The sequence below is a fragment of the Zea mays genome, chromosome 4, assembly GCF_902167145.1.
Source record: "Zea mays cultivar B73 chromosome 4, Zm-B73-REFERENCE-NAM-5.0, whole genome shotgun sequence".
NCBI lineage: Eukaryota > Viridiplantae > Streptophyta > Magnoliopsida > Poales > Poaceae > Zea > Zea mays.
In genome coordinates, this window is record NC_050099.1 from 55,579,365 (window position 1) to 55,602,088 (window position 22,724).

Below are 22,724 nucleotides of genomic sequence, written 5' to 3' on the forward strand. Positions count from 1 at the left end.
GATTTGTTTCCCTCTCTTTCGGACTCGTTTATATTCCTAACGCTAACCCCGACTTGTAGTTGTGCTTAAACTTAATAAATTTCAGATTTGCCTATTCACCCCCCTCTAGGCGACTTTCAATTGGTATCGGAGCCCGGTACTTCATTAAGAGCCTAACCGCTCAAAGTTATGTCGGGAGCTCACACCAAGAAGGAGATGGTGACCGGCGAGAAGCCCGCCACAAGCCATGGGAAGGCTCCATCGGGGGAGTCCGGCAACAAGAGGGAGGAATCTCCTCCCCGCGTCAAGTCGCACCGGAGTGGCGACAAGAAGAAGAAAATGAAGAAGGTGGTCTACTACGAGACCGACTCTTCGTCGCCTTCCACCTTCGGCTCCGATGCGCCGTCCATCACTTCTAAGCGCCATGAGCGCAAGAAGTTTAGTAAGATTCCCCTACGTTATCCTCGCATTCCTAAACATACTTCTTTACTTTCCATTCCATTAGGCAAACCACCCGTTTTTGAGGGTGAAGATTATTCTATGTGGAGTGCTAGAATGAGAGGTCATCTAACCTTACTTCACAAAAGCATATGGAATGTTGTTGAGTATGGAGCGCAGGTACCACAGGTGGGGGATAAGGACTATGACTCGGATGAGGTCGACCAAATACAACATCTTAACTCCCAAGCAACAACTATACTCCTTGCCTCTTTAAGTCGAGAGGAGTATAACAAAGTGCATGGGTTAGAGTCCACCAAAGATATTTGGAACATGCTCAAAACCGCGCACGAAGGAGACGAGGTGACCAAGATCAGCAAGATGGAAACAATCGAGGGAGAGCTCGGTCGATTTATGCTCAACTAAGGAGAGGAGCCACAAGCAACGTACAACCGGGTCAAGACATTGGTGAACCTAGTGCGCAACCTTGGGAGCACCAAATGGGATGACCATGAAATGGTCAAGATTATTCTTAGATCACTTGTTTTTCTTAACCCTACTCAAGTTCAATTAATTCGTGGTGATCCAAGGTATAAACTAATGTCTCCCGAGGAAGTTATAGGGAAGTTTGTGAGCTTTGAGTTAATGATCAAAGGCTCCAAACAAATCATCGAGCGAGGCGCCACCTCCACACCCGAGGTGCAACCCGTTGCCTTCAAAGCAACGGAGGAGAAAGAAGAGTCTACGTCAAGTAGGCTCCCCATCGACGCCTCCAAGCTCGACAATGAGGAGATGACTTTAATCATTAAAAGATTTCGCCAAATCCTCAAGCAAAGGAAGGGGAAAGATTACAAGCCCCGTTCCAAGAAAGTGTGCTACAAGTATGGTAAGCCCGGTCATTTTATTGCAAAATGTCCATTATCAAGTGATAGTGACAGGGGCGACGACAAGAAGGGAAAGAGAAGAGAAAAGAAGAGGTACTATAAGAAGGGCAGCGATGCCCATGTTTGCCGGGAGTGGGACTCCGACGAGAGCTCCATCGACTCCTCCTCCGACAAGGACACCGCAAACATCGCCGTCAACAAGGGTCTCATCTTCCCCAACGTCGGCCACAAGTGCCTCATGGCAAAGGACGGCAAGAAGAAGAAGGTAAAATCTAGATCCTCCACTAAGTATGCAACTTCTAGTGATGAGGATAATTCTAGCGATGATGAGGATAACTTGCTTACTCTTTTTGCCAATCTTAACATGCAACAAAAAGAGAAATTGAATGAATTGATTAGTGCTATTCATGAGAAGGATGAACTCTTGGATAGCCAAGAGGACTTCCTAATTAAAGAAAATAAGAAGCATGTTAAGGTTAAAAATGCTTATGCTCAGGAAGTAGAAAAATGTGAAAAATTAACTAGTGAGCTTAGCATTTGCCATGACACTATCTCCAACCTTAGAATTGAGAATGCTAATTTGATTGCTAAGGTTGAGAAGTCAAATATTTGTGATGATTCAATTACCAATCTTAGAAATGATAATGCTAGTTTAATTGCTAAGATTGACAAGTTGAATGTATCTCTCTCTAGCCTTAAAATTGAGAATGAAAAATTAATTGCTAAGGCTAAAGAATTAAATGTTTGCAATGTTTCTATTTCCAATCTTAGAGATGAGAATGCTATTTTACATGCTAAGATTGTTGAATTAAATACTTGCAAACCCTCTACATCTACCGTTGAGCATGTTACCATTTGCACTAGATGTAGAGATATTAATGTTGATGTTATTCATGATCACCTAGCTTTAATTAAACAACAAAATGATCACATAGCTCAACTTAGTGCTAAGATTAATGAGCATGACTTAGAAAATGAAAAATTTAAATTTGCTAGAAGCATGCTCTATAGTGGGAGACGTCCTGGCATTAAGGATGGCATTGGCTTCCAACAGGGAGACAATGTCAAGCTTAGTGCCCCTAAGAAATTGTCTAACTTTGTGAAGGGCAAGGCTCCCATGGTTTAGGATAACGAGGGTTACATTTTATACCCTGCCGGTTATCCCAAACACAAAATTAGGAGAATTCATTCTAGGAAGTCTCACTCTGGCTCTCATCATGCTTTTATGTATAAGAGTGAGGCATCTAGCTCTAGGCAATCAACCCATGTTAAATTGCCTAAAAGGAAATCTCCTATTGCATCAAATGAACATAACATCCCATTTAAGACTTTTGATGCATCATATGTTCTAACTAACAAATCAGGCAAAGTAGTTGCCAAATATGTTGGGGGCAAACACAAGGGGTCAAAGACTTGTGTTTGGGTACCCAAGGTGCTTGTTTCTAATGTGAAAGGACCCAAGAATGTTTGGGTACCTAAGAACAAGGCCTAAATTTGTTTTGTAGGTTTATGCATCTGGGGGCTCAAGTTGGATCATTGACAGTGGGTGCACAAACCACATGACAGGGGAGAAAAGGATGTTCTGCTCCTATGAGAAAAACCATGATCCCCAAAGAGCTATCACATTCGGGGATGGAAATCAAGGTTTGGTCAAAGGACTTGGTAAAATTGCTATATCTCCTGACCATTCTATTTCCAATGTTTTTCTTGTAGATTATTTAGATTACAACTTGCTTTCAGTTTCTCAATTATGCAAAATGGGCTACAACTGTCTTTTTACAGATTTAGGTGTTACTGCATTTAGAAGAAGTGATGATTCAGTAGCATTTAAGGGAGTGTTAGAGGGTCAGCTATACTTAGTTGATTTTAATAGAGCTAAACTCGACACTTGCTTAATTGCTAAGACTAACATGGGTTGGCTCTGGCATCGCCGACTAGCCCACGTTGGGATGAAGAATCTTCATAAGCTTCTAAAGGGAGAACACATTTTGGGACTAACATATGTTCATTTTGAGAAAGACAGGATTTGTAGCGTATGTCAAGCAGGGAAGCAAGTTGGTGTTCATCATCCACACAAGAACATCATGACGACGGACAGGCCACTTGAGCTACTCCACATGGACCTATTCGGCCCGATCGCTTACATAAGCATCAACGGGAATAAGTATTGTTTAGTTATTGTGGATGATTATTCTCGCTTCACTTGGGTGTTCTTTTTGCAGGAAAAATCACAAACCCAAGAGACCTTAAAGGGATTCTTGAGACGGGCTCAAAATGAGTTCGGATTGAGAATCAAAAAGATAAGAAGCGACAACGGAACGGAGTTCAAGAACTCTCAAATTGAAGGCTTTCTTGAGGAGGAGGGCATCAAGCATGAGTTCTCTTCTCCCTACGCGCCACAACAAAATGGTGTAGTAGAGAGGAAGAATATAACTCTACTTGACATGGCAAGTACCATGCTTGATGAATACAAGACTTCGGACCGGTTTTGGGCAGAAGCAATTAACACCGCTTGCTACGCCATCAACCGTCTCTACCTTCACCGAATCCTCAAGAAGACATCATATGAACTCCTAACCGGTAAAAAGCCCAATGTTTCATATTTTAGAGTCTTTGGTAGCAAATGCTTTATTCTTGTTAAAAGAGGTAGAAAATCTAAATTTGCTCCTAAGGTTGTAGAAGGCTTTTTACTTGGTTATGATTCAAACACAAGGGCATATAGAGTCTTTAACAAGTCCACTGGACTAGTTGAAGTTTCTTGTGACATTGTGTTTGATGAGACTAACGGCTCTCAAGTAGAGCAAGTTGATCTTAATGAGCTAGATGATGAAGAGGCTCCGTGCGTCGCGCTAAGGAACATGTCCATTGGGGATGTATGTCCTAAGGAATCCGAAGAGCCTCCACAAGCACAAGATCAACCATCTTCCTCCAATCAAGCATCTCCACCAACTCAAGATGAGGATCAAGCTCAAGAAGATGAAAATTAAGATCAAGAAGATGAGCAACCTCAAGAGGAGGGCAATGATCAAGGGGGAGATGCTCATGATCAAGACAAGGAAGATGATGAGGGTCCAAGACCGCCTCACCCAAGAGTCCACCAAGCAATACAACGAGATCACCCCGTGAACACCATCCTCGGCGATATTCAAAAGGGGGTAACCACTCGATCTCGTGTTGCTCATTTTTGTGAACATTACTCCTTTGTGTCTTCTATTGAGTCATACATGGTAGAAGATGCATTAAGGGATTCGGATTGGGTGTTGGCAATGCAAGAGGAACTCAACAACTTCACGAGGAATGAGGTATGGCATCTTGTTCCACGTCCTAATCAAAATGTTGTAGGAACCAAGTGGGTCTTCCACAACAAGCAAGATGAGCATGGTGTGGTGGCAAGGAACAAAGCCCGACTTGTGTCCAAGGGTTATTCACAAGTCGAAGGTTTGGATTTCGGTGAAACCTATGCACCCGTAGCTAGGCTTGAGTCAATTTGTATATTACTTGCCTATGCTACTTATTATGGCTTTAAGCTTTACCAAATGGACGTGAAAAGTGCCTTCCTCAATGGACCAATCAAGGAGGAGGTCTATGTTGAGCAACCTCCCGACTTTGAAGATAGTGAGTACCCTAACCATGTATATAAACTCTCTAAGGCGCTTTATGGGCTCAAGCAAGCCCCAAGAGCATGGTATGAATGCCTAAGAGATTTTCTTATCGCTAATGGCTTCAAAGTCGGAAAAGCCGATCCTACTCTCTTTACTAAAACTATTGCAAATGATTTGTTTGTATGCCAAATTTATGTTGATGATATTATATTTGGGTCTACTAACAAATCTACTTGTGAAGAGTTTAGTAGGATCATGGTACAAAAATTCGAGATGTCTATGATGGGGGAGTTGAAGTATTTCTTAGGATTCCAAGTCAAGCAACTCCAAGAGGTCACCTTCATTAGCCAAACAAAGTACATTCAAGACATACTCACCAAGTTTGGGATGAAGGATGCCAAGCCCATCAAGACACCCATGGGAACAAATGGGCATCTCGACCTTGACACGGGAGGTAAATCCGTAGATCAAAAGGTATACCGGTCGATGATAGGATCTTTACTCTATTTATGTGCATCTCGACCGGACATTATGCTTTCTGTATGCATGTGTGCAAGATTCCAAGTCGATCCTAAAGAAGTTCACATTAGGGCCGTAAAACGAATCTTGAGATATTTAGTTTATACTCCTAAGTTTGGCCTTTGGTACCCAAGGGATCCACTTTTGATTTAATTGGTTATTCCGATGCTGATTGGGCAGGGTGTAAGATTGATAGAAAGAGCACATCAGGGATTTGCCAGTTCTTGGGAAGATCTCTGGTGTCCTGGGCTTCAAAGAAGCAAAATTCTGTAGCTCTTTCTACCACCGAAGCCGAGTACATTGCCGTAGGCCATTATTGCGTGCAATTGCTTTGGATGAGGCAAACCCTTAGGGACTATGGTTACAAATTAACCAAAGTTCCTCTCCTATGTGATAATGAGAGTGCAATCCGCATGGCTAATAATCCCGTTGAGCACAGGCACACTAAACACATAGCCATTCAGTATCATTTTTAAGGGATCACCAACAACGGGGAGATATCAAGATTGCTTACATTAACACCAAAGATCAATTAGCCGATATCTTTACCAAGCCATTAGATGAGAAAACTTTTACCAAACTTAGGCATGAGCTCAATATTCTTGATTCTAGGAATTTTGATTGATATATTGCACACATAGCTCACTTATGTACCTTTGATCATATCCCTCTCATGTGCTATGACTAATGTGGCTTTCAAGTGTATTTCATGCTAAGTCATAGATTGAAAGGGAAATGGAGTTCTTCGGCGAAGGCAAGGCTTCCACTCCACTCCATCGAATTATTCATCCTTCGCCGTCACTCCACACCGCTCTCCAATTTGGTATAATCTTCACTCCTATATTATTTACCAAGGGGAGAGAAAGTAAAAGGGCTTATATTTCACTCACAAGTATTCGTTTTTGGCGATTCATGCCAAAGGGGGAGAAAGTATTAGCCCAAAGCAAAAGGACCACACCACCACCAATTTCAAAAATGTAGTCTTTCCAATTTGTATTAAAAGAAGGTTTTTCAATTAGTATCTTATTTTTGATAGAATTTTCAAATTGGTATAACCCCTTTCAAAATTAATATCTAAAACCCTCTTGAACACTAAGAGGGGAATTTCATTGAGGGGGAGTTTTGTTTAGTCAAAGGAAAAGCATTTGAAATAGGGGAGAAAATTTCAAATCTTGAAAATGCTTCTCGAAATCTTATTCATTTACCTTTGACTATTTGCAAAAAGACTTTGAAAAGAATTTCCAAAAATATTTGCAAAAACAAAACAAGTGGTGCAAGCGTGGTCCAAAATGTTAAATATGAAGGAAGCATCCATGCATATCTTATGAAATGTATTTTGGCTTAATTCCAAGTAATCTTTGCACTTACCTTTTGCAAACTAGTTCAATCACTGCACCTATATATTTGCTTTGGTTTGTGTTGGCATCAATCACTAAAAAGGGGGAGATTGAAAGGGAAATAGGCTCACACCTTTTCCTAAATGATTTTGGTGGTTGAATTGCCCAACACAAATAATTGGACTAACTAGTTTGCTCTAGATTATAAGTTCTACAGGTGCCAAAGGTTCACAATAAACCAATACAAAGTTCAAAGAAAGGGTTCAAAAAGAAAGGAGCAAAGCAACCGAAGGCTGCCCTAGCCTGGCGCACCGGACTGTCTGGTGTGCCACCGGACAGTGTCCGGTGCACCAGGGAGTTCCACTCCGAACTTGCCACCTTCGGGAATTCAGGGAGGCCGCTCTGCTATAATTCACCGGACTATCCGGTGTAGCACCGGACTGTCCGGTGTGCCAAGCGGAGCAACGGTCGTCCGCGCCAACGGTCGTCTTCAACGCTACAGTGAACAGTGCAACTGCGCGTGCAGAAGTCAGAGCAGGCGCCAGAAGGCGCACCGGACAGTGAACAAGACCTATCCGGTGCACCACCGGACTGTCCGGTGGCCCCGTTGTCAGAAGCTCCAACGGTCGGAACCCAACAGCCTGGTGACGTGGCTGGCGCACCAGACTGTCTGGTGCGCCATACGACAGAAGCCTTCACCAACGATCATTTTAGTGGTTGGGGCTATAAATACCCCCCAACCACCACACTTCAATGCATCCAAGTTTTCAGCCATCAAACCTCATACAAGAGCTCTAGACTTCATTCCAAGACACAAACAAAGAGATCAAATCCTCTCCCAAATCCGAAATCACTCCAAACAAATTAGTGACTAGAGAGAGAGACTTTTGTGTTCTTTTGAGCTCTTGCGATTGGATCACTTTTCTTCTTCCTCTATTCTTGTGTTCAACTCACTTGTAATCAAAGCAAGAGACACCAAGTTGTGGTGGTCCTTGTAGTGGACTAAGTGTCCCATTTGATTGAAGAGAAAGGCTCACTCGGTCTAAGTGACCGTTTGAGAGAGGGAAAGGGTTGAAAGAGACCCGGTCTTTGTGACCACCTCAACGGGGAGTAGGTTTGCAAGAATCGAACCTCGGTAAAACAAATCACTGTGTTCATCCGCTTTATTTCTTTGTTGATTTGTTTTCCCTCTTTTTCGGACTCGTTTATATTCCTAACGCTAACCCCGGCTTGTAGTTGTGCTTAAACTTAATAAATTTCAGATTTGCCTATTCACCCCCCTCTAGGCGACTTTCACTTGGAATTAAACCAATTTATAATTTCACTAGATATGCATGGTTTGCTTTCTTTCTTTTAACATTTTGGACCACATTTGCACCACTTGTTTTGTCTTTGCAAATCTTTTTGAAAATTCTTTTTCAAAGTCTTTTGCAAATAGTCAAAGGTATATGAATAAGATTGTAAGAAGCATTTTCAAGATTTGAAATTTCTCCCCCTGTTTCAAATGCTTTTCCTTTGACTAAACAAAACTCCCCCTGAATAAAATTCTCATCTTAGTTTTCAAGAGGGTTTTAATAAATACCAATTGAAACTTATACTTAGATACTAGTTTTGAAATTTCATCTTTCAATATACCAATTGAAAATGTCATTTCTATCAAGAGATACCAATTGAAAATACAAAACATAAATCATTGTTTTGAAAATTTTTGAAGTTGGTGGTGCACTCCTTTTGCTTTGGGCTTGATATTTCTCCCCCTTTGGCATTAATCGCCAAGAACGGAGACTTTGAGAGCCCTTTTATTTTCTCCTCGATTGGTACAAGTAAAAATGTGTGAAAGATTATACCAATTTGAGAGTGATGCGGAGTGACGGCGAAGGGTAAATGATACCGTTAGAGTGGAGTGGAAGCCTTGTCTTCATCGAAGACTCCATTTCCCTTTCAATCTACGACTTAGTATAGAATTATACTTGAAAACACATTAGTCGAAGTCATGAAAGAGATATAATCAAAGGCATATAAATGAGCTATGTGTGCGAAGTTTCAATCAAAGTTCCGAGAATCAAGTATATTTAGCTCATTCCTAAGTTTGCTCAAAGTTTTCTCATCTAATGGCTTGGTGAATATATTGACTAATTGTTCTTTGGTGCTAACATAAGCGATCTCGATATCCCCCCTTTGCTGGTGATCCCTCAGAAGTGATATCGAATGTCTATGTGCTTAGTGTGGCTGTGTTCAACATGATTATCCACCATGCGGATTGCACTCTCATTGTCACATAGGAGAGGGACTTTGCTCAATTTGTAGCCATAGTCCCTGAGGGTTTGCCTCATCCAAAGTAATTGCGCACAGCAATGGCCTGCGGCAATATACTCGGCTTCGATGGTAGAAAGAGCTACTGAGTTTTGTTTCTTTGAAGCCCAAGACACTAGGGATCTTCCCAGAAACTGACAAGTCCCTGATGTGCTCTTCCTATCAATTTTACACCCTACCCAATCGGCATCGGAATAACCTATTAAATCAAAAGTGGATCCTTTGGGGTACCAAAGTCCAAACTTAGGAGTGTAAACTAAATATCTCATGATTCTTTTCACGGCCCTAAGGTGAACTTCCTTAGGATCGGCTCGGAACCTTGCACACATGCATACGAAAAGCATAATATCCGGTCGAGATGCACATAAATAGAGTAAAGATCCTATCATCGACCTGTATACCTTTTGATCTACGGATTTACCTCCCGTATCGAGGTCGAGATGCCCATTTGTTCCCATGGGTGTCTTGATGGGCTTGGCATCCTTCATTCCAAAGTTGTTAAGTATGTCTTGAATGTACTTTGTTTCGCTGATGAAGGTGCCGTCTTGGAGTTTCTTGACTTGAAATCCTAGGAAATACTGCAACTCCCCCATCATAGACATCTCGAATTTTTGTATAATGATCCTACTAAACTCTTCACAAGTAGATTTGTTAGTAGACCCAAATATAATATCATCAACATAAATTTGGCATACAAACAAATCTTTTGCAATAGTTTTGGTAAAAAGTGTAGGATCGGCTTTACCGACTTTGAAACCATTAGTGATAAGGAAATCTCGCAGGCATTCATACCATGCTCTTGGGGCTTGCTTGAGCCCATAAAGCGCCTTTGAGATTTTATACACATGGTTAGGTTACTCACTATCTTCAAAGCCGGGAGATTGCTCACAGTGCCGGCCCTGGCGGGGGTCGAGCAGTGCCCCCGACCAGGGCCCCAGATTAATGGGGCCTCATTTTTTGTACTAAATAACAGTACATATATACAGAATATAGTGTATATTGTATATGTATGTCTGTTTGCTCTATAAAACTTTTAAAGATTTAATTATAAGTCAACAACACGACGACAACAAGCAAGAAAAATTAGGTGTAGCTCATCAATTTTAATTTTTATACTCTAGTACTAGTACTTCGTAGTCTCAGGCTCATCTGCCTAGACTCTCAGTCACAGACAGACAGGCGATCGTTCCCTCTCCTCTCGGTAGCCAACACACAACATTGGATACGACTGCGCTTTTGTCTTGCCCTACATAGCGAACACAAAACTAACATAACCTGATCGATTGATCTCACAACACATTATATTCACTTAATCACTGTTCGAGATAACATTCTTTTGAGTCATCTAGACACATATATATGCTGTATTTTTCTACGAGATGTTATATTATATTATATTATAGTTACTTTGTATTTAATATGAACACCGTTTTCAAATATACATAAATGTTTATTAACAATATATATGTGCATTATATTTATACGTAATAATTAATATTATCAAGGGCCTCCATTATAAATCTTGTCCCAGGCCTCTAAAATGTCAGGACCGACACTGGTTGCTCAACATAGACCTCTTCCTTGATTGGTCCATTGAGGAAGGCACTCTTCACGTCCATTTGGTAAAGCTTAAAGCCATGGTAAGTAGCATAGGCAAGTAATATGCGAATTGACTCAAGCCTAGCTATGGGTGCATAGGTTTCACCAAAGTCCAAACCTTCGATTTGTGAATAACCTTTGGCTACAAGTCGGGCTTTGTTCCTTGTCACCACACCATGCTCATCTTGCTTGTTGTGGAATACCCATTTGGTACCTACAACATTTTGGTTAGGACGTGGAACTAAATGCCATACCTCATTCCTCATGAAGTTGTTGAGCTCCTCTTGCATTGCCAACACCCAATCCGAATCTCTTAGTGCATTCTCCACTCTGTATGGCTCAATAGAGGACACAAAAGAGTAATGTTCACAAAAATGAGCGACTCGAGATCGAGTGGTTACCCCCTTATGAATATCATAAAGAATGGAGTTGACGGGGTGATCTCGTTGGATTGTTTGGTGGACTCTTGGGTGTGTCATTCTTTGACCCTAAATTTCTTGCTCATCTTCCTTGTCCTTATTAACTTGATCTCCCCCTTGATCATTGTCCTCCTCTTGAGATGGCTCATCCTCTTGATCTTCATCATCTTGAGCCTGATCCTCATCTTGAGTTGGTGGAGATGCTTGCATGGAAGATGACAGTTGATCTTGTGCTTGTGGAGGCTCTTCGAATTCCTTAGGACACACATCCCCAATGGACATGTTCCTTAGCGCGATGCGGAGCCTCTTCATCATCTAATCATCAAGATCAACATGCTCCACTTGGGAGTCATTAGTCTCATCAAACACAATGTCACAAGAAACCTCAACTAATCCTGTGGATTTGTTGAAGACTCTATATGCCCTTGTGTTTGAGTCATAACCAAGTAAAAAGCCTTCTACAGCCTTAGGAGCAAATTTAGATTTTCTACCTCTTTTAATAAGAATAAAACATTTGCTACCAAAGACTCTAAAATATGAAACATTGGGCTTTTTACCGGTGAGGAGTTCATATGATGTCTTCTTGAGGATTCGGTGAAGGTAGAGCCGGTTGATGGAGTAGCAGGCGGTGTTGATTGCCTCAGCCCAAAACCAGTCCAGAGTCTTGTATTCATCAAGCATGGTCCTTGCCATGTCCAGTAGAGTTCTATTCTTCCTCTCCACTACACCATTTTGTTGTGGTGTGTAGGGAGAAGAGAACTCATGCTTGATGCCTTCATCCTCAAGAAAGCCTTCAATTTGTGAGTTCTTGAACTCCGTCCCATTGTCGCTTCTTATCTTTTTGATCCTCAATCCGAACTCATTTTGAGCCCGTCTCAAGAATCCTTTGAGTGTATCTTGGGTTTGAGATTTTTCCTGCAAAAAGAATACCCAAGTGAAGCGAGAATAGTCATCCACAATTACAAGACAGTACTTACTTATGCCGATGCTTATGTAAGCTATTGGGTCGAATAGATCCATGTGGAGTAACTCCAATGGCCTGTCCGTTGTTGTTATGTTCTTGTGCGGATAATGGGTGCTAACTTGCTTTCCTGCTTGACATGCGCTACAAACCCTGCCTTTCTCAAAATGAACATTGGTTAGTCCTAAAATGTGCTCTCCCTTTAGAAGCTTGTGGAGATTCTTCATCCCAACATGGGCTAGTCGGCGATGCCAGAGCCAACCCATATTAGTCCTAGCAATTAAGCAAGTATCGAGTTCAGCTTTGTTAAAATCAACTAAGTATAGCTGACCCTCTAATACTCCCTTAAATGCTACTGAATCATCACTTCTCCTAAAGACAGTAACACCTACATCTGTGAATAGACAGTTGTAACCCATTTTTTTGCATAATTAAGAAATGAAAAGCAAATTGTAATCTAAAGAATCTACAAGAAAAACATTGGAAATAGAATGGTCAGGTGATATAGCAATTTTACCAAGTCCTTTGACCAAACCTTGATTTCCATCCCCGAATGTGATAGCTCTTTGGGGATCATCGTTTTTCTCATAGAAGGAGAACATTCTCTTCTCCCCTGTCATGTGGTTTGTACATCTGCTATCAATTATCCAACTTGAGCCCCCAGATGCATAAAACTGCAAAACAATTTAGGCCTTGTTCTTAGGTACCCAAACGGTCTTGGGTCCTTTCACATTAGAAACAAGCACCTTGGGTACCCAAACACAAGTCTTGGAGCCCTTGTGTTTGCCCCCAACATATTTGGCAACTACTTTGCCTGATTTGTTAGTAAGCACATAAGATGCATTAAAAGTCTTAAATGAAATGTTAGACTCATTGATGCAGTAGGAGTTTTCCTTTTAGACATTTTAACATGTGTAGAATGCCTAGAGCTCGATGCCTTATTCTTATATATAAATGCATGGTGAGAGACAGAATTAGACTTTTTAGCATGAATTCTCCTAATTTTGTGCTTAGGATAATTAGCAGGATATAAAATATAGCCCTCATTATCCTGAACCATGGGAGCCTTGCACTTAACAAAATTAGACAATCTTTTAGGGGCATTAAGCTTGACATTGCTTCCCTGTTGGAAACCAATGCCATCCTTAATGCCAGGGCGTCTCCCATTATAGAGCATGCTTCTAGCAAATTTAAACTTTTCATTTTCAATTTCATGCTCATTGATTTTAGCAGTTAATTGATCTATATGATCATTTTGTTGTTTAATTAAAGCAAGGTGATCATGAATAGCATCAATATTGACATCTCTACATCTAGTAACATGATCAACAGTAGATGTAGAGGGTTTGCAAGCATTTAGTTCATCTATCTTAGCATGTAATATTGCATTCTCGTCTCTAAGACAAGAAATAGAATCATTGCAAACATTTAAATCTTTAGCCTTTGAAATTAAACTAGCATTTTCAAATTTAAGGCTAGAAATTGATTCATTCAATTTATCAATCTTAGCAATTAAACTAGCATTCTCATTTCTAAGATTGTCAATTGAATCATGGCAAATGCTAAGCTTCTTAGTCAAGTTTTCATTTTTCTCTACTTCATGAGCATAGGCATTCTTCACCTTAACATGCTTTTTATTTTCCTTAATAAGGAATTCCTCTTGGCTATCCAAAAGTTCATCCTTCTCATGATTAGCTCCTATTAATTCATTCAATTTTTCTTTTTGTTGCATGTTAAGGTTGGCAAAGAGTGTAAGCAAATCATCCTCATCATCACTAGAACTACCCTCATCACTAGATGTAGTATACTTGGGGGCGGTTCTAGTTTGTACCTTCTTCTTTTTGCCATCTTTTGCCATGAGGCACTTGTGGCCGACATTGAGGAAGAGAAGACCCTTGTTGATGACGATGTTGGCGGCATCCTCGTCGGAGGAGGAGTCGGTGGAGCTCTCATCGGAGTCCCATTCCCGACACACGTGGGCATCGCCGCCCTTCTTCTTGTAGTACCTCTTCTTCTCCTTCTTCTTCCTTCTCTTGTCGTTGTCCCTGTCACTATCACTAGACATAGGCCATTTAGCGGTAAAATGACCGGGCTTATCACATTTGTAACACACCCTCTTGGAGCGGGGTTTGTAATCCTTCCCCCTCCTTTGCTTGAGGATTTGATGGAAGCTCTTGATGATGAGCGCCATCTCCTCATTGTTGAGCTTGGAGGCGTCGATGGGGAGCCTACTTGATGTAGACTCTTCTTTCTTTTCTTCTGTCGCTTTGAATGCGACGGGTTGCACCTCGGGTGTGGAGGTGCCGCCTTTCTCCAAGTCGACAATGTGTTCGGAGCCTTTGAGCATCAACTCAAAGCTCACAAACTTCCCAATTACCTCCTCGGGAGACATTAGCTTATATCTAGGATCGCCACATATTAATTGAACTTGAGTAGGTTACGAAATACGAGGGATCTAAGAATAACCTTGACCATCTCATGGTCATCCCATTTTGTGCTCCCGAGGTTGCACACTTGGTTGACCAAGGTCTTGAGCCGGTTGTACATCACTTGTGGCTCCTCTCCTAGGTGAAGGACGAATCGACCGAGCTCCCCCTCGATCGTCTCTCGCTTGGTGATCTTGGTCACCTCATCTCCTTCGTGAGCGGTCTTTAGGACATCCCAAATTTCCTTGGCACTTTTTAGCCCTTGCACCTTATTATACTCCTCTCGACATATAGAGGCGAGGAGTATAGTAGTTGCTTGGGAGTTAAAGTGCCGGATTTGGGCGACCTCGTCCGAGTCATAGCCCTCGTCCCCTTCGGTTGGTACCTGCGCTCCAAACTCAACAATGTCCCATATGCTTGCATGGAGTGAGGTTAGGTGATGCCTCATTTTATCACTCCACATACAATAATCTTCACCATCAAAATATGGTGGTTTGCCTAATGGAACGAAAAGTAAAGGAGCCATGTTTAGAAATACGGGGATAGCGTAGGGGGATCTTACTAAACTTCTTGCGCTCATGGCGCCTAGAAGTGACGGACGCTGCATCAGAGCCGGAGGTGGAGGGCGATGAAGAATCGGTCTCGTAGTAGACCACTTTCTTCATCTTCTTCTTCTTGTCGCCACTCTGATGCGACTTAACACGGGCAGGTGATTCCTCCCTTCCTTTGGCGCCGGACTCCCTTGATGGAGCCTTCCCGTGACTTGTGGCCTTCTCGCCGATTTCCATCTCCCTCTTGGCGGATCCTCCCGACATCACTTCGAGTGGTTAGACTCTAAATGAAGTATCGGGCTCCGATACCAATTGAAAGTCGCCTAGAGGGGGGTGGATAGGTAGAAACTGAAATTCACAACTTTAAACACACTACAAGCCGGGGTTAGCGTTAGAACAAATGTTAAGTCTGGGAGAGAGGGGAAAAACAAATCAACCAAGAGATAGAGTGGATGAACACGGTGATTTGTTTTACCGAGGTTTGGTTCCAAAGAACCTAGTCCCCGTTGAGGTGGTCACAAAGATCGGGTCTCTTTCAACCCTTTCCCTCTCTCAAACAGTCACTTAGACCGAGTGAGCTTTCTTCTTTACTTCTCACGGGTCACTTAGACCCCGCAAGGACCACCACACAATTGGTGTCTCTTGCCTTGCTTACAAAGCACTTGAGAGTAACAAGGAAAAGAAAAGAAAGCCAACCAAGCAACAAGAGCAACAAAGAAACACAAGTGATCCTCTCACAAGCCCTAATGCGCTAGAGTTGAATTCGGGACTTTGAGTGGATTGATCGCTTGATTTATGTCTTGGAGTGAAGTCTATTGCTCTTGTATTGAATGTAATGTGTGGAATTCTTGGATGGTTGGAGTGGAGGTGGTTGGGGGGTATTTATAGCCCTCAACCACCAAACAACCGTTGGGGTTGGGCTGCTGTCGATGGGTGCACCAGACAGTCCGGTGCGCCACCGGACGATGTTCGGTGTGCCAGCCATGTCACCCAACCGTTAGGGTTTGGGCGCAGACGACCGTTGGAGCTTTGTCTTCTAGTGGCACCGGACAGTCCGGTGCCGCATTGGACAGGTTCTATTCACTGTCTGGTGTGCCTCTGACGGCTGCCCTGACTTTTGCGCACACTGTAGCGTTCGCAGGTGTCCGTTGCAGTCGACCATTGCGCCTGGGAGCCGTTGCTCCGCTGGTGCACCGGACAGTCCGGTGGCACACCAGACAGTCCGGTGAATTATAGCGGAGCGCGGCCTGGGAAACCCGAGGGTGGCGAGTTTGGAGTTGTACGGTCCTGGTGCACTGGACAGTCCGGTGGCCCACCGGACAGTCTGGTGCGCCAGACCAGGGCACCCTTGGTTCTTTTGCTCCTTTGATTTTGAACCCTAACTTTGTTATTTTATTTGTTTGTGTTGAACCTTTATGCACTTGTAGAATATATAATCTAGAGCAAACTAGTTAGTCCAATATTTGTGTTGGGCATTCAACCACTAAAATTATTTATAGGAAACGGTTAAACCCTATTTCCCTTTAAAAAATCTACAAGATCCTCTTGTGGCTTATTATGCAAGACTCTAACGTGGTTCATCATATGCCTTCTTGATCATACATTAATGGGATTTTCATACGTAGCACATATCCCATCAATACTTATGCAACACAAACTTCTTTATTTCATAAGTTGGTAGTGGGGATTCCTTAATCCACATTACTTATATTATGGAGTGTTTCTTATTCAAAGTACACATCTTCACAAAATCTTTATGCTAGACTTTGGTTCCCATATGAGTTTGTCATTGTTGACACAAAGGTCCACTTTCTGACTTCCATATGATCTTAATGTATAACAAAGGGATTCATATTCACATTTAGGTGCATGTCTTGATCTTCAATCCAAAATTTCTTAGCCCTTTGAATATATTGGAGGATATTCATGATTCATATACATGGTATTTATTTATACTTTGTGCCATTACCGATCCAACATAATGACACATATAGTGTCTACCTTTCATGTTATCTTCATGGTATATCGACACTATACTTCCTCCCCCTCATCCTTAGGTGCTAATAGATCTAGATCTACATAAATGACCGATCAATCAGTGGTATTTTCATTATACACATTTCTATATTGAAACCCTTTCAGCATGATAAGGTAGGTTTCGAACATTCATTCAAGTATGCCTCAAGCTATATGCTTAGGCCGAGGCTTGCTCATACTTCAAGTATATTTGCTTTCTTTTCATCATTCTTTCAATGCTTATGGTAACTTTTCGAAGTTACACTATGCTTAATTCTATTTGCCTTTCCTAGGATATGGGCAATAACAATTTCATGCACATATGAATATATAAAGCCCAAATCTAGATCCTTTCTATATTTCACCATCCTTGTATTCAACTTCAAGTTTATTTCTGCCAATGAGATATACATTCATACAAAGGAGATAGTGCCCATGATTAGTTGTCATTGTATCCTTACTGCAGTAATTGCCTTCTTTTCATGATAGTCTGTATTTCATGATAACATAATGACTATTGCTCTTGTTCAAGTATACCTTTTACTTTCATAATTCACGGATGTTTGTCATGGGGGTGTTTTATGTACTTTAACTTGCTTTACTCTAATATTTCTCAATACAGTAGCAAGCTCCTTTATTAATAGCCGATGAGCTCATATTTCTTTCAGCTTTCTGTTCCTTTACATTTACCGGTATATTCATACCCTGAAGGCACCTCGCTAGCAGGCTGCTCTCCGGTTACTAGCTCTCAACTAGTTCCCCATTATTTCGCTGGGGTGTTTTGTGAATGGACTATGACAAGCTCTCTTATCCATTTTTCTCCAGGCATCCACGGGTACATGGGATTAGAGTAACTAGATTTCCTATCCTTTTCTTTGAGGCGTCAGAATAGGACGAGGAATACCATTCATGGTACTTAAGTCCTCTCTAGTGCACTAAACAATAGTGTGACTTGATCACGCTCTACAAATCACAAAACAAAATGGTAGTTCAATACTTTATTTCAATTTCTTCTTGACATCCAATTTACTTATTGGTATTGCATGGGAATATTCTATGTGAATTCTCGGCTTCTTGTTTTTCTAGTTTTCTTATTAGTGTGGGTCTTGCACGGGGATCTTTTTGGCTTTTCGAGCGATTTCCTGGCATTCTTATTTCAAGTATTCTTTTCCTCCCCCTAATGTCGTGGAATAAATCATTAGGCATTATTGTGGTAAGTACATATACCATAGATTTGAAGTTGAAGAGTTGTTCTTATGACCATTTGCATTAGTCATATGCAATAAGACTATATGCCCTTTTCTTTTCTTTAGAAATTATGGACTTCATGTCCTTTTCTTGAAAAAGGGGTAATTCTTCTAGTACGACCATATTTTCCAAGTGCGTCCTTATTTCATTTGGCATCTTCCTTCACATTGCTAGACTTCATAGTGATGATTAACCAATATATCCATAATTCTTATGAGCAATGCTATTAACTTCATTGGTATGTGGTTTTTTTAAGGAGCACACTCACTTTTGACCACTTTGATGAAGCATATGGCACATATAATTGCTTAAGATCCCTAACAAGGGTTTTACACCACCATGGATATCTCCTAGATGCATTCTAGGTAAGAAGTATTCTTTAAATTGCACTTTTCATGAGAGAATATTGCATTATAAGTTTCATGCATGGCTCAAAGAGTGTTCATATGAATCTTTTTGATTGAGGGGATACTCATGTGGTGGTCATGCAATTTGATTGCTTCTCATTATTTGCGAACATAATTGCGACTTCTATTATGCAAAGGAAGAGGATATATGAGCTTATAAACTCTTTATCCAAATAACAAATTGACAATTCAAGTGTAAATATTATAATAGAATGGAATTGGTGTTCAAAACAAAAGGAATTTTTTTCATAAATAATTTTCACATCCAATCTTTCTCGACACTTCATATGGAAAACATCCGTGTTCCTAACAATTCATAGGGAACATACTATGTTCATTGTTTTTTCTTGAAACAAATTCTTATAGATCTCTCTTAAACTTGAGAGATTATTACAAGTACGATGCTTTGTATGATCATGCTTCTTCAAGTGCTGATATAATATCACATTTTTTCTTCTATGCATATATTGTAAAATAAATGCTCGAGGAATGACATTATAGTTGGTAACCTTCGTGGTTCACTTGAATGTGATCTTCTTAAAATTCTTTTTGTGTCGATATCTCTTTCAACGTTTTATATCAATCAGATACTTTTCATAGTATTCAAGATATGATACATATGCTTCTATGTTACTTTCATGTTCCATAGCAATCAAATAAAAGCAAGGTTTCTTCAAGGGGAAACAAATATCGGTCATACTTTAAAATATATACTAAGTAAAGATTCATATATACTGATGAGGAAAATGTGGCCTTCTCTTCAAGAGTTGGCAATTATTTGCCAAATAGGTCTACTCTTTGTGAAGTCCTTGTTCATGCAATATTTACAACAACAATTCTAAAAGTGATGCGAGAGATGTTGATCGTTCATAAAAGATCATTCAAAAATAAATGTTTACTTCAATTTCAATACTATTGTCTATAGTATTTTCCTCTCCATTCCACTTCATGTGGTTCTTATACGGCAAGGGGCAAGGGGGTACCTCTTCATGAGGGTCCATTCATAGTGTAAATGACTTTCTTCTTGCATGTTTAACAATAAACTTACATTGAAACAAATCAAGTCGGTGTACCTTCATTTGGAAATTCCTATGACTAAAATTGGATATTATTTATGCATAAAATAATGCAACTAAGGTAAAAGGTTGTGCTTATTAGAAGCAATAAGCTGAACTTCTACGGTTCGTGTGAATGGTCATTATTGTTTATACACAAGTGTTGGACTTCTTGCCAAATATTTTCAACTAGGTCAAGTGAATTATCAATCTTACGTCCACACATGCGACTTATGCATATCAATTGATCGACGTAGAAGTCGGCGATTTTAAATCCGCAACAATTATATGCCACACCTCGATTGACTTCTTGTCGGCGACTACTAGTCAGCAACGATGGTGTATTCATGTGGGTACAATACTTAAAGTTTGCCCATATTTCCGTATTTGAAATATATACAAAATACTTGTAATCCTATAAGTGGTATATGGTATGCTTCTCATAAAATTTAATAGCCATGAAAATTATAATTGCATTATTTTGTATTGCATAAAGGTAATAAATAATACCATCAAATTACCTTCATTTTTCAAATGAGATCAAGAGTCAAATCTCGTGATCCTTTTATGCCATCATCAATGCTTCTTGTGTATCTTTGTAATTTTCATAATTTCCAAAAATACTTCTTGTGATTTCATATATTTTGGATGTAATTATCAATACTTTCGGAAAATACTCCATATACTTTGGAGTAAATAAAATTTAGTTCATCACTTCATGTAGGACTTCCACAGGATGTAATGTGCCTTCTACTAATATGCAATGTGCTTCACGTTGTATGCATAAAATGCAACGTAGAATAGTTCATGGGATATTCTTTGTATGACTTTCCATAATATGCTTTACAATTTACTTCTTGCAAATGTAAAAGTATTCTAGGCCTTCTCTAAAAATATATTAGTATATAAATAAATATATGTCTATAGAATAATTTCCTGTTGCACTACAGGGATAATACAAATTCATAATTCAAAGGAAAAATTATAATAACATGCTAAGTAAATAAATATAATTTATATAAATGCATAAGTAATCCCAATTTATTTATATTGCATGAAAATATTTCTTATTATTTTCAGCATTTTTATGGTTTTTTTAACTTCTTCTACCGTTCAAGAGGTAGTGTTGAACCTTTTTTATGGTTTATAGTGTAATGTATAATTTTCCAATGAAAATTTACAAAGCCTCTAAGGCCTTCGAGGCCCATTTCAAGGAACGAGGGGTAACGGTATTAGGGTTTTCCCTTGTTAGCCGCCATCTATCCTTCTCTCCTTTTTTTATTCTTCTTTCCTTGTCAGCCGCACGTTCCCTCTCCCCTTTTTTCTCTCCTTCATTTCCGCTCGGTGGATGGACGACTGAGGCTGTGGCGGTGGCGCTAGCCAGCCTCGCATGCGTTGTTCCGGGCCGGTGATGGCAGTGCCCGCACGCGCCTGCTCCCAGACGACGACGGCAGCCACCCCGCGCGCCTGCTTTGGGGCCGCGGCATGGCCAGAGCGCGTGCTCGCCTACCCATGGCGATGACGCAGCCCGATTCCGCAGCGTGGCCAGATCCCGTGCTCGCCTGCTTGCGCGGCGGGGGCGGCCCGCGCTTGACCGCATCTGCTCGACCAGCGCTCACATGCCTGCTCACGGCGGTGGCGGGGACGGCCTGCGCGCCTGCTCGCATGCTGGGCGGCAGGGGCGCTCGCCCGCGCGCTCGCGGCCATGGCGGTGCTCGCACGTGTGCTTGTCTGCGACAGCACACGCCTGCGCGCTTGGTTGTGGCGACGCCCGCTTGCGTTTCGTGCTCGTTGTCTGCTCAAAGCGCGGCAGCATAGCCCGGTGCTGGCAGCAGCAGGGACCGACTTCAGTGTCTGCGAAGCGTAAGCATGCCTTCTCGTGGCAGTGGGACGCCGGTGCTCAAGTAGAAAATTTGTGTGTTTGGCATCTCAGACAGCTTCAAGCTGCGATAAATCTGCAGAGATGTTTTTCTTTTATTTTCTATGTGTACGTATGTTTATACTCGAAGGTCGAAAGAAGCTGAAAATATAGAAATTACTTAGTGCGAGTGAACTCACCTTCTTATTGTTTTGTGAACTTCTAGATTGCAAGAGCAATCGTGCTGATAACGTGTTAAGAACCCTTTGCTATTGAATGTAGTCCAAATGCTTCTTAACACATAAATATAGGAGACATAAAGATATATGGGGAACCGATATTCTCATTCATCTATTCTCTTCTCTCATTACAATAAATGGTGGTGTGCTCCTAGGGCTGGATATCGAGCCGGCTCGGCTCGTTAAGGAAACGAGCCAGAAGAGCAGCTCGGCTCGTTAACGAGCTCGAGCTGGCTCGTTTGGCTCACGAGCCAGAAGATAATTATTGTCACAGTTTCAATATCAGTACTTTTCATCATAGTTCACAGGTGACAGGCTGACACAAGCATCACAACATCAGAATTTACAACCAACTAAACACTACTAACAATGCATCAGTCCATGGCTTCATGCATCACAACATCAGTTCATCAGTTCATGGCTTAATTTACAAAAGTAGCCACCAGAATTTACGACCAACTAGCAACTAACTAGTTAACCACCAGAATTTACAACCAACTAACCAGTAATGCAGTACAGCATTAACCACTAACCAGAATTTATACATGCACCTGCTAGTAGCATCCAACCAAAAGGGCAAAAGGCTACAGCTCCTGAGTTCCTAAATCTTGACTATATGTCTAACTTAAAAGTCATAAGCTAGCACCTAGCAGCATCCAACCAAAAAGGCAAAAGTCTAAACAGCATGTTAAGGCACTCAGGCTGTTAGCATCCACCACCACTTCTTCTCCCCATTACTCCATTAGCACATCTTCCTTCGTCATGTACAAAACTTTATAAATTAACATAGTTTATAAATCAATACAACGCTATTGATTTTGGTAGCTATTATACTTACTAATTGCTTGCCACCACACCCTTAGGGAACTCCAC

At 41.1% G+C, this 22,724-nt stretch overlaps 1 protein-coding gene across 1 annotated transcript; it reads left to right on the forward strand.

The window, feature by feature from the left end:
- Positions 1-21,083: 21,083 nt before the first annotated feature.
- LOC100192716 (uncharacterized) lies at positions 21,084-21,805 on the forward strand. The gene has a single exon (NM_001137918.1). The coding sequence runs from the start codon at positions 21,374-21,376 to the stop codon at positions 21,776-21,778; it is 405 nt and encodes a 134-aa protein (NP_001131390.1). The 5' UTR covers positions 21,084-21,373; the 3' UTR covers positions 21,779-21,805.
- The last annotated feature ends 919 nt before the right edge of the window (positions 21,806-22,724 follow it).